The sequence below is a fragment of the Heterodontus francisci genome, chromosome 20 (genome assembly GCF_036365525.1).
Source record: "Heterodontus francisci isolate sHetFra1 chromosome 20, sHetFra1.hap1, whole genome shotgun sequence".
NCBI classification, from domain to species: Eukaryota; Metazoa; Chordata; class Chondrichthyes; order Heterodontiformes; family Heterodontidae; genus Heterodontus; species Heterodontus francisci.
In genome coordinates this window covers 44,972,245-44,988,344 of record NC_090390.1, presented here as the reverse complement: position 1 = coordinate 44,988,344, position 16,100 = coordinate 44,972,245, and the positions used below count along the sequence as shown (strand labels likewise).

Below are 16,100 nucleotides of genomic sequence, written 5' to 3'. Positions count from 1 at the left end.
AGCAAAACTGAAGTCAATGGGCATTTGGGGGAAAATTCTCTGCTGGTTGGAGTCACACCTCGTGCAAAGGAAGATAGTTGTGGTTGTTGGAGGTCAATCATCTCAGTCCCAGGACATCACTGCGGGAGTTCCTCAAGGTAGTATCCTAGGCCCAACTATCTTCAGCTGCTTCCCCCCATCATAAGGTCAGAAGTTTGGGGATGTTCGCTGATGACTGCACAATGTTCAACACTATTCGCGACTCCTCAGATACCGAAGCTGCCTGTGTCAATACACAGCGAGACCTGGACAACAGCCAGGCTTGGGCTGATAAGTGGCAAGTAACACATGTGCCACACAACTGCTAGTCAATGACCATCTCAAAGAAGGGAGAATCTAACCATCCCCCCTTGATGTTCAATGGTTCATTGCTGAATCCCCCACTATCAACATCCTGGAGTTCACCATTGACCAGAAACTGAACTGGACCAGCCACATAAATGCTGTGGCGACAAGAGCAGGTCAGAGGCTGGGCATTCTGCGGTGACTAACTCACCTCCTGTCTCCCCAATGCCTGTCCACCATCTACAAGGCACAAGTCAGAAGCCTAATGGAATACTCTCCACTTGCCTGATGGGTGCAGTTCCAACAACATTCAAGAAGCTCAACACCATCCAAGACAAAGCAGCCCGCTTGATTAGCGCCCCATCTACCACCTTCAACATTCGCTCCCACCACCACTGACGCACAATGGCAGCAGTGTGTACCACCTACAAGATGCACTGCAGCAACTCACAAAGACTCCTTTAACAGCACCTTCCAGACCTGCAACCTCTACCGCCTAGAAGGACAAGTGCATCAGATGCATGGGTATACTAGCACCTGCAAGTTCCCCTTCAAGTCTCACACCTTTCCGGCTTGGAACTATATCGCCATTCCTTCACTGTCGCTGGGTCAAAATCTTGGAACTCCCTTCCCAACAACACTGTTGGTGTACCTACCCCATATGGACTGCAGCGGTTCAAGTTAGCTCATCACCACCTTCTCAAGGGCAATTAGGGATAGGCAATAAATGCTGGCCGAGCCAGTGACGCCCACATCCCTGGAACGAATATAAAACAAAAGGTCCTTAGACAACCCAAAGACAAATTTACATTTTGATATGTGAAGATAATAAAATGTTAATGTACTGTTCCATACTTGAAAAATTTCTGGACAACACATTACTAATACAATTGCACCTGGAACTATCATTCCCATCAAAACTATTTTGAGACAGAATTTTCTTGCAAGCCTACTTTTTGATCTTCAAATTACCTTTGTGAGAAATTACATCCATGCAGTGTAACTGGAAGTAATACTGGGACCATTTCAATGTAGATAATTCATTTTTCTGTAAGTTTTTACATTTTCTTTTTGAAATTAATTGTCATGATTATTTCAAGTTCCTCAGGTTAAATTTATCTATTTTTAGTTGGACAAAATAACTCATTGTCTACTTTGCACTATAAAGCAATGTAGATACTTGCTACTACAACAGAAAGTAATCTGTATTTTCATAATCCACTGGACCATCACCAGATTAATTATTTGTGACAAATGGATATGTTTTGAAATCAATGAAACATTAAATCATACTGCAGCATATTTCATCATTTCTATGATGGTGACAGGACTTGGATGCATGACTTCCAGTCCACACCGTCCTGTTACATGAAATGTGGATACTTTTCATTTTGGCTATTTGTTATAATTCTTACATCTTTCACTGTGTTATAAAAAGGTTTATGTATGCATTATCCCAGGAGATTTTTTAATTAATAACTTGACACTTCTAATGAAGTAACTGAGTACCTTTACTTTAATGGCCATAAACTTAAATCCATCTCTGACTTAATTAGAACAAAAATATTTAGCTTTGGCAAGCAAATGAAAACAAATGTACTTTGCTACGTAAAATTCATTGCCGGTTGGTGCCCATGCCTAATGTGCTCAATAAGTTGAACAATAATAGAAGGCATTACTAGATGAAAAATACTGAAATTAAATGAATTGATCCATTTAAAAATAAGATTAAAATGGATTGACATTTTGTTTACATGATTCCCTGAACAGGCAATTATTTAGCTGACCTCGAGTCATTTGAAACAGGCTCCAGAGGCTGGCTGAGCGTGTCTACCCTGAGGCACAGTGTAGCTTTCGAGCAGAGATCCACCATTGACATGCTGTTCTCCCTTCACCAGCTACAGGAGAAATGCCGCGAACAACAGATGCCCTTCTACATTGCTCTCATAGATCTCACCAAAGCCTTTGACCTCGTCAGCAAATGTGGTCTCTTCAAACTACTAGCAAAGATCGGATGTCCACCAAAGCTACGAAGTATCATCACCTCATTCCATGACAATATGAAAGGCACAATTCAGCATAGCGGTGCCTCATCAGACCCCTTTCCTATCCTGAGTGGTGTGAAACAGGGCTGTGTTCTCGCACCTACATGGTTTAGGATTTTCTTCTCCCTGCTGCTTTCACATGCGTTCAAGTCTTCAGAAGAAGGAATTTTCCTCCACACAAGATCAGATGGCAGGTTGTTCAAACTTGCCTGTCTTAGAGCGAAGACCAACATACGGAAAGTCCTCATCAGGGAACTCCTCTTTGCTGACGATGCTGCATTAACATCCCACACAGAAGAGAGTCTGCTGAGACTCATCGACAGGATTGTGGCTGCCTGCAAGAATTTGACCTAACCATCAGCCTCAAGAAAACGAACATCATGGGCCAGGACGTCAGAAATGCTCCATCCGTCAATATCGGCGACCATGCTCTCGAAGTGGTTCAAGAGTTCACCTACCTAGGCTCAACTATCACCAGTAACCTGTCTCTCAATGCAGAAATCAACAAGCGCATGGGAAAGGTGTCCGCTGCTATGTCCAGACTGGCCAAAAGGGTGTGGGAAAATGGTGCACTGATATGGAACACAAAAATCCGAGTTTATCAAGCCTGTGTCCTCAGTACCTTGCTCTACGGCAGCGAGGCCTGGACAACATATGTCAGCCAAGAGCGATGTCTCAATTCATTCCATCTTCGCTGCCTCCGGAGAATCCTTGGCATCAGGTGGCAGGACCGTATCTCCAACCAAGAAGTCCTCAAGGCGGCCATCATTCCCAGCACATACACCCTACTGAGCCAGCGGCGCTCGAGATGGCTTGGCCATGTGAGCCGCATGGAAGATGGTAGGATCCCCAAGGACACATTGTAAAGCGAGCTTGTCACTGGTATCAGACCCACCGGCCATCCATGTCTCCATTTTAAAGATGTCTGCAAACGCGGCATGAAGTCCTGTGACATTGACCACAAGTTGTGGGAGTCAGTTGCCAGTGATCATCAGAGCTGGCGGGCAGCCATAAAGGCAGGGCTAAAGAGTGGCGAGTCGAAGAGACTTAGCTGTTAGCAGGAAAAAAGACAGAAGTGCAAGGAGAGAGCCAACTCTGTAACAGCCCCGACAACCAATTTTATCTGCAGCACCTGTGGAAGAGTTTATCATTCTAGAATTGGCCTTTCTAGCTACGTCAGGCGCTGCTTCACAAACCACTGACCACCTTCAGGTGCTTACCCATTGTCTCTCGAGACAAGGAGGCCAAAGAAGAAGAAGAAGATTGCTGTGCTTCTGTTAATCTATTGCTCTTAGATATTTGTCTATTAGCTAGAAAGTTTTCAGCTCTGTTCAATACTGCAACCACTTTGGCATGTTATTTAAAACTAGTTCTCGGCATGTGGGCACCACTGGCAAGGCCCTATTTCGTATTGATCCCTAGTTTCCCTGAGAAAGTGTTGCTGCATCTTCTCCTTGTACCCAATGTAGGCCTTGTGTTCTTACATTGGGTTCAAGAGAGAATTCTAGGATACTGACTCAACAGCGATGAAAGAATGCCAATTTGTGTTCAAGTCAGAATGATGTGTGACTTGGATGAAAACTTGCAAATCATGGTGCTCCCATGAAATTGGTATTCTTCTCCTTCTGAGTGACAAAGGTCATGAAGCTGGGAGATGCTGAAGTAATCTTGCTGAAGTGCACCCCACAAATAGTACATAAAGTAGCCAGAGTGCACCAACAGCGGTCCTGGATGGTGTCCTGCTTAGAGCGTTGCTGAACCCATCCAGACAAGTGCCGATTATTCCATCACACTCCTGAACTAAGCCTTCTACTGGATAGATCAGCACACAGTATCCAGCCTCTACCCTGCCCTTGTCGCCAAGGTGTTGACATGGCTGGCGCAGTTCCATTTCTTTTAAATGGTAATCCCCAGGATGTTAATGGTGGAGGACTTGGTGCTGCTTGGGTTCCAGGAATGTTGGAGGTGGTCATTGCCTAGCACTTACACAATCATTCATTAGCCTAATCCTGGATGTTATCCAGGTCCTGCTGTAGGATATCATGGATTGCTGCATTATCAGAGGAGTTATGAGTGGAGCTGAGCACAGTAGCATTAGTGAACATCCTCACATCTTACCTTATGACAGAGGGAAGTTGACTGATGAAGCCTCACATCTGTCCAATGGAGACAAGGCACAACTTGCAACTGATTTCATTTTCCAGTATGAGAGAAACACGCATTCTTGCCCCAGAAGTTGTTCAATAGTAAACTACACAAAGCAGATTTTGAGCAACATTCATGTCACTGTCTTGAACTGCTCGCTCTTGTGATGGTGCATATAGTCAGCAAATGAGAGCACACGGGGCAAAATATCAGCCTTTGTAAGCCATATTGTGCCTGGTTGCCTTGGGCTACAAAATTGCGAAGTGCACCATAATCAGCTTGTGGATCACAGATTGACAGTGTAATTAATGGTCACTAATTTTTGGTACAGTAGCATAGTGGCTACTTTATTGGACTAGTAATCCAGAGGCCTGGACAAACAATCCAAAGGCATGAGTTCACCATGGCTGTTGGGATTTCAGTAAACAAGTTCAGAAACAAATTAAACAAATCTGGAATAAAAGGCTGGTATCAAGTAATGGTGAAAATTAGACTACCAGATTGTCATAAAAACCCAACTTGCGTCCTTTAGGAAAGGAAACCTGCTGTCCTTACAGAGTCTGGCTCATATGTGACTCGAGAACCATACCAATGTGGTTGACCCTTAACTGCCCTCTGACACTCAAATGTATCAAAAGCACAGCGATGAACTATAGTGGTTCAAGAAGGTGGCTTGCCACAACCTTCTCAAGGGCAATGAGGGATGGAAGACAAAAAACTGGCCTTGTCAGCAGCGCCCATATCCTGTGAATGCATAAATAAAACAAAACATCTAACGAAACTTAAAAGATTCATGTTATCATAGAATCACATAATGGGCTGGATTTTGTGGAGGAGGCAGGGCTCCTGGCCTTTTCACCCTGCCCTGGAACGATCCTCTGATCTTTATACATCTACGTTTCACGAGCCGGAATCCCTGATGGGGATTCCCACCTCTAAGAGCTTCCAGCGAATCAAAGGGCTGGCAGCTCAGCAGTATTGACAGCGCCACCAGGACTACCACAGCCAGTACTGCAGAGGCCTTGAACCCATGCCCAGCAATGGAACCTCAGGTAAGGGAGGCAGAGTCGCCAGGGCCAGTCCAGAAGACCCTGGCGAGGACGGTTAGGTGGTGGTCGTGCAGTCCAGGGAGGGGGGTGTCCGGGAGGGGGTGCAGGGTAAAGTGGTTCATAGCGGGAGTCCTCTGTGGGCAACAGATTGCCCGAGGGACCACCACCACCACCCCCTCCTCCAAAACAAGTCGACAGGGAGGATGCCTCATTTTACAAGGCACACTCCCCGTGTGGTGGAGGCACCCCCCACCCGACGTTTGTAAGATCCCAGCACCAGTGGGTAGAGGCTCTTAATTGGCTGTTAATAGGCCACTTAAGGGCCTCAGTTGGCCTCTGGGCAGGAAGGCATTGGTCAGCCAATCATGCCCCCGGGAAAATCGCTTGGCGACGGGACCCCGGCCACGATTCTATGAGTCCCACCCCACCCCCCCACCCAGGGGGGCCCATAACATCCAGCCCAATGTTATAGCACCATTTGGCCCATCATGCCTGTGATGCCTCTTTAAAAGGGTTATTCAATTAGTCCACCCCTGTGCTTTTTTCCCATAGCCCTGCAAATTTTTCCCTTTCAAGTATATAGCCAATTTCCTTCTGAAAGTTAGTATTGAATCTGCTTTCAGCACCTTTACAGGTAGATCATAATAACTTGCTATGTAAAAGAAATTCTCATCTCTGTGTCTGAACCCCTGCAACCTCCAACTGCACCCTCCCCCCAACCGCTTTTTCTTTACTTAAGCATGAAGTGTTCATTCTGGAGTTAGTGCATGAAACATTTCCCCAACCCACCCTAACCCACATCACTGACTATGAAGGAGTGAGGGAAGTTTCACCCTTTGGCTCAGAACTGACAGGGCAATGTTAAAGTCAATCTTCTGAAATCCCACCTGGAAAACCCTGTTTGTTCATTTGACGCTGTCTTGAATCAAGGTACTGACACGAATAATTAATTTTTTGTGCTTATACTGAATCATAGAGGGAAACACTTATATGTGCCAGTTATTGGCCTACTACTGAAGGAACACGCAAAACAAAACAATGGGGAAAATTTCATGCTCTCTGCCCCGGTGGGTTTCGAGGCCAGAGAGCATATAATCGGGTGGGATGGTGGCGGGGTTAGGACCTCACCACCTTCCCGCCTCGGCCAAAATAAAGTCCGGGGTGGGAAGGCCCAATTAAGGATCTCATCCCGCCGCCATCTCAATTAGCCATGTGGCGGGCGGCCCTGTAGCCACACAGGAAGCAGAGAGAGAAAAACCGTGCGAGCTGCTTTCCGGCTCCAGGAGGGCAGGTCCCTCGTTGAAAGGCACTTAGTGTGTGAACGAGAGGCCCGGCTTCAGGAAGGGGAGGCCCCGCTGAGGGTCACCCTCCCTGGCCTTGCTATTGACCCCCTACACTCCCCTCCCCCGTGAAACCCCTCCTGTCCAGACCTGTGGCCTGGGTCCAGTGCCACTCCTGGGTCTGAGGTAGATGCTCCAATAGCAGTAGCCACTACCTCTGTGGTGGCACTGCTCAGTGAAAAGCTGCCAGCCTCTGATTAGCCGGCAGCTTTCCAGGGCAGGACTTCCATCGCCGGGTTCCTTGATCCTATGGAAGGCCTGCCGCTGTCAACTTAAGTGCCGAACTGGCGCTAGATTCAGCAGGCCTCCCACAGAACAGGCGACGCGGGCTCTAGATGTCGCATTTTCCGGACATCAAGACCCCCGTTGCCAGAATAAAATCTCGGCCAATATTTAGGCTAAGACAGTGCTCAATTCCCCTTTGGGGGATTTTGAAGGTAACTGTCACTCTCATCAAGTGTCGGGTGACATGGCATATTAGCTTTATCAGAATAATTTCCATAATTTTAACAATCTTCTTTCACGTAATAAACACTTGGTGGGATTCACCTTATTTCATCCCTCAAGCTCTCTTCCAAGAGAATATTTTAGACCAGCAACTTACCTGTCACGAGGTAAAAACGGTGACAATAAACAATGAAACAAGCAGCAAGCAGGATTCCCTCCACCCATCATACCTCATATTGTTTTACTTGTTAGCATAACCTTGCCAAAAAATCTAATGTATCAACATACTCCTCCCACAAACACCTTCAGCAAAACATACAATGGATTCATACATATATGTGAATGTAAATTCTTTAACGAATCTATTAAAATAATACTTATCACTATACATTACCTCAGCAGAATGCACACTGAAGAAAAAGTGGAATACTTATTTCATTCCTCGTTGCGTATCTTTCATTTATTTAAATATGACCCAGCCTCCTCAAAATCATGTTTTATGAAAATATGTTTGCATATCTAATGCCATGTAAATGGTTAACAACTATCCTTGGTCAGGAGAATTAAAATAACAAGACAAAATATGTGCAAGATTTACATAAATTTAAATACTTCACATATTCAACATAAAACCTTGTTATCTGAAGTGAGGCCAAAGGGTCAACATTGGTAGATTTAGCATTAGAATGCATTAATAATCTTAAAAGAAATAGTGCCGTTGTGAGGGGCCCTTTGAATGATGCGATACTTGACCACTATTCTGGGACTGTACAACTCAGTACTTAATTGCCTCAAAAGCCTGTGTAAACATGCTATCCTTGTTTCATTAATCAAAGAGATAAGGAGAAGACTGGAGACTAGACAGGCAGCAATAAACCATGGAAACTAGCAGCCTCAAGGTTGGGGGCTGAGATAACAGGTAACATTTGTTGGGGCTATACAATCCAGTTTATTGACCAAGTTGTAAACCTGGCATGCTTCGGAGGTAGTGTGATCAGTTAGTCATGACTATTGTATCCTATAAATAACTATCATTGAGAAGGCTCTCAGGGGTAACTGAAGTCTTCTCCCTTGCATATGCTTGAAATAAAGTCTTTATTTGTTTTAATCCTATGGACTCGAGAGCGGATAGATTTTTTCCACAACATTATCCAAAACTAATTATTTGAATTTGGAAGAAATTTAATGGATTTATTGATGAAAATGAATACCCTACCTGTTTTTTGTGACCTTAAATCACCGCTTTCCTATATTACAAAAGAGACTACATTTCAAAAGTACATCATTGGCTGTAAAGCACTTTGAGACATCTTGAGGCTATGAAAGGAGCGAAATAAATGCAAGTCTTTCTTTCTTTGTGGCATATTTTTCCACAGCTGCCGTATAGGATATGTCATGAATGGAACCCCTGTAACTCAGTCATTTTCTTTCAACAAACATGGTTCAGTATTCATGTATCCACTTTCACTAGCAGTAATAATGCCTTGAAAGTACCCAAAAATTGAAGTCATAACCCATCCCCAAGAAAGAACTTCTAAAACCTATAAAGTCTGATCAACTCTTTGGGATTAGATATAGGGCTGGATTTTAACAGCCGCCGCCAATTTTGGCAGCGAGCCAAAGATCCACCACAATCTCCCATGCGGCGGCTTATTTAAATAGCCGGGACGGCCCATACCCCCCAATCACATGGAGGGGGCGGGCTGCCCGTCGCTGGAAATGGTGTCAGCTGCCTGCGCACAGGCGCTGGCGCGATTTTTAGAGGGCAGCCAGACCTGCCGGCATATTTAAATTTTTAAAGATACACCCCCCAAAATTTATCAAATAGATTTCTAACACCCCTTTCCCACCACCCCCCCAATAACAACTACATTAACCATTTGCCCTCCCCACCCCCACACAGACTGCACAAAGATTAAAGTTTACCTCTTCCCACCATCCCCTATGCCCATTACGTCTCTTTGACCCTGCCCCTGCACTGAAAATCTTAACTCCTCCCCCTCCCCAACAGTGTCACACCAGCTTTCCCCGACGGGGAATTGAAGGCGTGGGAGAGCTGGCCGCCATGCCGAACAGCACAGCGGGCCTGGAAGATTTCAGGTAAGTTTATTTAAATGTATTCATGTCATTCATTTAAATATTGAAATGCTGTCCCCGTCGGCCAGAGGTGGGGGGCTGCTGCGGAGCCTCGCCGCCACCGGCAGGCTTGGGCTGGGCTCTCCCGGCACGGCCTCCATGGGGAACCACTGCCAGAACCATTTTCCAGCCACCCGCCCCACCCCCACCCCACCCCACCCCACCACGGAGCTTGACATTGTGGGCTTGGTAAAATCCAGCCTATAATGTATGGTAGTATGGTAATGTATGGGAAGATCCTGGCTAGAATACTTCTGAACAGACTTGTGCCGACCATTGTGGAAGAAAACCTCCCAGAGAACCAGTGTGGTTTCAGAACAAACAGAGGCATCACAGACATAGTATTTGCACTCAATTACCAGAAAAATGTTGTGAGCAAAACAAAAGCCTGTACGTCACTTTCATGCACCTCACCAAGGAATTTGACACTGTGAGTAGAAATGGACTTTGGAAAATCCTTGAAAAACTTAGATGCCCATCCAGGTTCCTGGCCATGATGAAGCAGTTTCATGAAAATCAGTACGGACATGTCAAGCAAAACAGCAACCTCTCGAGTCCCTTCCGTATCTCCAGTGACGTGAAGCAGGGATGTGTGCTGGCCCCGACACTATTCACCATCTTTTTCAGCACGATGCTGCAGCAGGCAACAGAAGACCTTAAGGAGGAAGTTTATGTATGCTTCCAGACTGATGAAGGTCTTTGCAACCTCAGCTGTCTTCAGGCTCACACAAAGACACAAGAAAAACTCATCCACAAACTTCTTTTTGCTGATGACTGTGCTCTCCTGGCCCAGTCAGTCAGTCAGACCTGCAACGTATAACAACACTTTCTTCCGAGGCAGTACAACTCTTCGGACTAAACATCAGTTTAAAGGAAACTGAAATCCTGCATCAGCCTACACCCCAAGAAGAATATAGACCACCAAGCATTGCCATCAAGGGAACCGAGTTGAATGCCATCAAGCAAATTACTTATTTGGGGAGCGTCATCTCATTTGATGCCACCGTAGACTATGGAGGCGGACAATAGGCTTTCAAAAGCAAACAGAACATTTGGCAGAGTGTACAAACGTGTGTGGAGCAACCACAGCCTCAGGGCACAGACCAAACTTAAAGTGTAAAAAGCCATAGTCCTCACCACCTTTATGTATGGCGCCGAGTCATGGGTCCTATACCACCATCATGTATGCCTTCCAGAGCACTTCCATCAGCGCTGTCTCCACAGCATTCTCAAGATCCGCTGGCAGGATCGCATCACAAACATTGAAGTCCTGGAAACAGCCAACATCACCAGCATCAAGGCCATCCTTCTGCAAAGCCAACTGCGTTGGGTGGGTCACATGGCCCGGATAGACGACTGTCACCTGCCCAAAGTCATGTTGTATGGAGAGCTGACCACGGGTAAAAGGAACAGAGGGGCCCCATGCAAACGTTTCAAGAACTCCTTAAAGATGTCCATCTCTGTGTGCCACATCGACCATCGTCACTGGGAAGCACAGGCCATAGATTGTGATGCCTGGAGATGCTACATCAGGAGGGCTGCAGAAACCTTTGAGACTGAGTGAAGAACCAATATGAAAGAGAAAAGGAGTAGTAGGATCGATCAAATTTCCCCCAGCAACGACTACACCTTCACTTGTACCCGCTGTGGGAGAATCTGCTGGTCACGGATAGGCCTGACTAGCCACCAGCGGGCCTGCAACCGATGACTACAACCTTCCCAAAATCTTTGTCCGCCAAGAGAATGTACGGTAGGAGAGGGGGAGATATGTAAACCATCTTCAATTAATTGCAGCAGCTACATTTCATCTATTTCTCAAGAACCTAATCATCGCCCATCATAAAAGGCAAGTATACATAGTTAACTACACATAAATGAGACTCTCATTGTTCGATGAGTTGACAGTAGTTACACCTACCATCCTGACAATGGAAATGTTGCAGTACAAGAACCATGCCTTTCATACAGCAATCCTGGTCTAAATTGAATTAAATTGAATCTTTCCATTAACTGGAGTGTACTTGTCTCTGAACATCCCTGTCACTCGAATGTGCAGTCCGTTAAATATTGAAACATTTCTGAATATAGATTTTTCTTACCTCACAGCTAGGGAATTAATGTTTCATGTTTGATACATAATGTAGCATTCACTTGGTATGATAAAATAATCATAAGCACAAGCAACCTGGTAGAGTTAACAGCTTCTTCTTCCTCTCCTATGGCTGTCTGCCAGTTTTAACATCAAGCTATACTGTCTATAATTTCCTGTACATTCAACTCTGAAGAGTTCTCAGTATTCATCACATTGATCAACACAACTACTCTTCTTGCAATTAGAAAATGTTGCTTAAAATTATGACATGTACATAATTAAACAAACATGTAGCTTGCAGCATAAATACCTTTCCAAAGCTCCCTTTTCCAATTGCACGTAGTATTTGAAAATGGTCAAAAGTCACTGCAAAAGAAGACATAAAATATTTGAGTATTAATAAATTTGCATTTACAACAATGTTTATTACCATGCCTGAATATCAAGTAGTTACAGATTTCTCTAAATGCAGATCTCTCCTGTGCTACTGGAGATTTAAACTTATCAGTTAGAATGAGGAATTGAAGTCAGTGATACTGACAGTGATACTGGAAGAATTAATAACTATACAAAAAAAGTGTGTATCTATATATACAGCCACATCATCACAGCCCACTTATTAGTTGTAGGATGAATTTTCGAAGACCTTTACATATTCAAATTGAGCTGGTGCCAGTGAGGCACTCAGTTTCCAGTACAGTTGATATTTACTGTAACAGACAGATTGATGGTATTAGTTTCTTCAACCACCTCACTTTACATTTCCTGAACATCTGCATTGTGTTTGCTGGCATCATGTATTCAATAAAGTAATTAGATGATAACCACAGGAAATATAAGACGACTATGAGGTTGTTTCCATGAGATGGAACAATCCAAGGGATTTTAGAGATGAGCTAATACTGTTGTAGTACAATAGAAAATAAGTACAACCTAAAGGGAGATTTTAAGGCAACAAAATTTCATACAATGTTGGTTACAATTGCATAGTTACTATAGTGGGATGAAAGAATAGTTTTAGCCTTTTAAACAACACATATCTTACTCAGGGTACTACTTCAGTAGATTTCTTCTGTTCCTCTTCAACTCACAAAATGGAGTCGATCACACACAAGGTCACATTCTTCAACTGGATTTCCAAAACATCATTTTAACTAGCAAGTGGGGAAGCAATTATACAAGTTGTGATTGGTTATGATCTGTACTAAAACATTGAGAGAATATCAAGACTTTGTGACGTAGAAAACAATCAGGGCAACATATTGTATTGGTCAGGTTCTGAGTGGAATGATTTCCATATATTTTATAAAGTAAAGTGCATATTCTAATTGCAGTATACCACTTTATCCTATGAAAGTGCAGACATCAATAAAACTTGACAGAAATCATTTTAATATTAGAAGACAAGCCAATTTAAAGAAGTTTTTTTTTTAAGTGTGAGTATCTTCTTCCATAGCAGGTAGAGTGAACAACATTGCAATATTATGGATGATGCAGTCAGATATTGCTTTGGTAAATCGCATACTTGATTTCATACACAATGTTGTAAGTTACTGGCAGATAGATAGCATAGGCTTTAAGTTACTAAACAAGATCTTCAGGCTTCAAAAACCATTTTTTTAAAAACTGAAGCACAGAATTTGCTGGAACTAGACAGCATGTCGGAGAGGTTAACATTTCAGAAGAAACACTTCATTAGAATTTCAAATGCTTTCAGGTACTGACTAACCTGTTCAGCATTTCCAGAATTCTTCCCCCACCACAACCCCACTACCACCACCCCCCCACACCCAGAGTTCCAACATTTGTGTTCCTTACTGTTAATCTCCACATTTTGAAATGCCTCTTAACAACCATATTACTGAGGATAGGTGCAAAAGAAGCAGCTCAGAGTCTGAAGAAAAAAAAGGAGTGAGCCATCGGTAAGTAGCAATGAGAAGCAGAATGTTACAATAACTGGAAAAAGCTGCATCTGGGAGCAGTGTTGAAAACTAACTGCTCCACGTTCCCTTCTGTTTGCATATTCACAGAGTTATATGAATACCTGCTATGATTGAATGATCAAAGCATAATTGTAGGTAAAAAAACAGTTTTCTATAGAACACACTGGGCTGAAACTTAACTCCAAAAAATGGGTGGGTCGGGGGGTCGTGCCACCAACTTACAGTTTTATTGGAGGCGGTACATGGGTTGGTCATTTAACTATTATAATGAGGATGTGTGCCTTCAATTTAATAGTCATTCCACTTTTAACCCCAGGTGGTTGGGTTTCCCAGGCCTTGGGAAACTCAGAAGCTTAAAGGAGACAAGAGGACTTCATGCATGTTAAACTCTGGAAGCAGCATATAATAGATGGGGCAAAGCAAGCCCACAACCAACAGATCAGATCAAAGCTCTGCAGTTCTACCACATCCAATCGTGGTGGGCATAAATAACTAACCAGAAGAGGAGACTCCACAACCATCCACATCCTCAAAGATAGGGAGTCCAGCACGTCAGTGCAAAAGACAAGGCTAAAGCATTTGCAACCATGTTCAGTCAGAAATGCTGATCTATCTTGGTCTCTTCCTGAGGTCACAGCAACCAGTCTTCTGGCAATTCAGTTCACTCCACGTGATATCAAGGAACAGGTGAAAGCACTGGATACAGAAAAGGCAATATCCTGGCTGTAGTACTGAAGACTTGTGCACCAGAACTAGCTGCACCCCTAGCCAAGTTATTCCAGTAAAACTGCAACGCTGGCATTGACTCGACAATGTGGAAAGTTTCCCAGGTATGTCCTGTCCACAAAAAGCAGGAAAAATCCAATCTAGCTAATTACCACCCCATCATTCTACTCTCAATCATCATCAAAGGGATGGAAGGTGACATTGACAGTGCTATCTAGCAGCACTTACTTAGCAATAACCTGCATTCCAATGTTCAGTTTGGGTTCCGCCAGGGCCACATGGCTCCAGACCTCATTACAGCCATTGGTCCAAACACGAGCAAAAGAGCTGAATTCAAGAGGCTAAGTGAGAGTGACTGCCCTTGATATCAAGGCAGAATTTGACAGAGTGCGGCATCAAGGAGTCCTAGGAAAATTGAAGTCATTGGGAATCGGGGGAAAACTCCCCACTAGTTCGAGCCATACCTAGTACAAAGGAAGATGGTTGTGGCTGTTGGAGGCCAATCATCTCAGCCCCAGGACATCACTGCGGGAGTTTCTCAGGATAGTGTCTTAGGCCCAACCACCTTCAGCTGTTTCATCAAAGACCTTCCCTCCAATAGAAGGTCAGCTTACGATTGCACAGTGTTCAGTACCATTCGAAACTCCTCAGATACTGAAGCAGTCCATGCCTGCATGCAGCAAGACCCGGACAACATCCAGACTTGGACTATAAGTGGCAAGTCACATTCATGCCACACAAGTGCCAGGCAATGACGATCTCCAACAAGAGAGAATCTAACCATGTCCTTGACATTCAACAGCATGACCATCACTGAATCTCCCACCATCAACATCATGGAGGGTCATTACTGACCAGAAACTTAACTAGACTAGCAATATAAATACTGTGGCTACAAGAGCAGGTCAGTGGATGAGAATTCTGTGGCAAGTAACTCGCCTTCTGATTCGCCAAAGCTTGTCCACCACCTGACCATAAGTCAGGAGTGTGATGGAATACCCTCCACTTGCCTGGATGGGTGCAACTCCACTCAAGCAGCTCAACACCATCCAGGACAAAGCAGCCCGCTTGATTGACACCCCATCCACCAACTTCACTCCCTCCACCACCAATGCACAGTGGCAGCAGTGTGGACCATCTATAAGATATACTACAGCAACTCACCAAGAATCCTTCAACAACAGCTTCCAAACCTGCGACCACTGTTACCCAGAAGAACAAGGGCAGCAGACGCATGAGAACACCACTACCTACAAGTTCCCTTCCAAATCACACATCATCCTGACTTGGAACTATACCACCATTCATTCACTGTCGCTGGGTCAAAATCCTGCAACTCCCTTTCTCAGAGAACTGTGGGTGTACCTACACCAGATGGATTGCAGCAGTTCAAGGTGGCGGCTCACCACCATCTTCTCAAGGGTAATTAGGGACAGACAACCAATACGGGCCTTGCCAGTGATGCTGACATCCCAAGAATGGATAAAAATCTTTAAAAATTGGATGGCACAAGTGCCTTAAAAACAATGCTTGTGGGCCAGGAGGTACAGACATGCTTCCTCCAGGCCCAACAAGCTAACCTAGTTAACACCCCTGCCCCCCACAATCTGTCTGCTCTTCCCCCACCACCATTTGACCTCTCCCCCCAATCCCGGCCAGCTGGGGCCCCCAGGGCCACTATGTGACCCTCCCAACCCCCCCCCCCACAACCTGTGAATTGGATACCAGCTATTGATCAGGGACTCCCCGCAGCCCGTCCCCTCCCCCCAATCTCTCTCACCCCCCAATCCACCTACCTGCTCTTATAGGCTTCAGCGCCGTGAAGCAGGCTTCCCACCTGAAAGGCCTCCAGC

At 44.7% G+C, this 16,100-nt stretch overlaps 1 protein-coding gene across 9 annotated transcripts in view; it reads right to left on the bottom strand.

Moving 5' to 3' along the window:
* Positions 1-16,100, bottom strand: part of LOC137380605 (serine/threonine-protein kinase 32C) — a 389,529-nt gene that overhangs the window by 213,644 nt on the left and 159,785 nt on the right. For 7 of the 9 annotated variants that reach the window (XM_068052681.1, XM_068052684.1, XM_068052686.1 and 4 more), the window contains exon 2: positions 11,889-11,944. In XM_068052681.1, the coding sequence (XP_067908782.1) occupies positions 11,889-11,944 (56 nt within the window). Of the gene's footprint in view, positions 1-980; positions 1,082-11,888; positions 11,945-12,623; positions 12,647-16,100 lie in introns of those variants that run through there. The other 2 variants (XM_068052683.1, XM_068052685.1) reach the window with 2 other exon arrangements.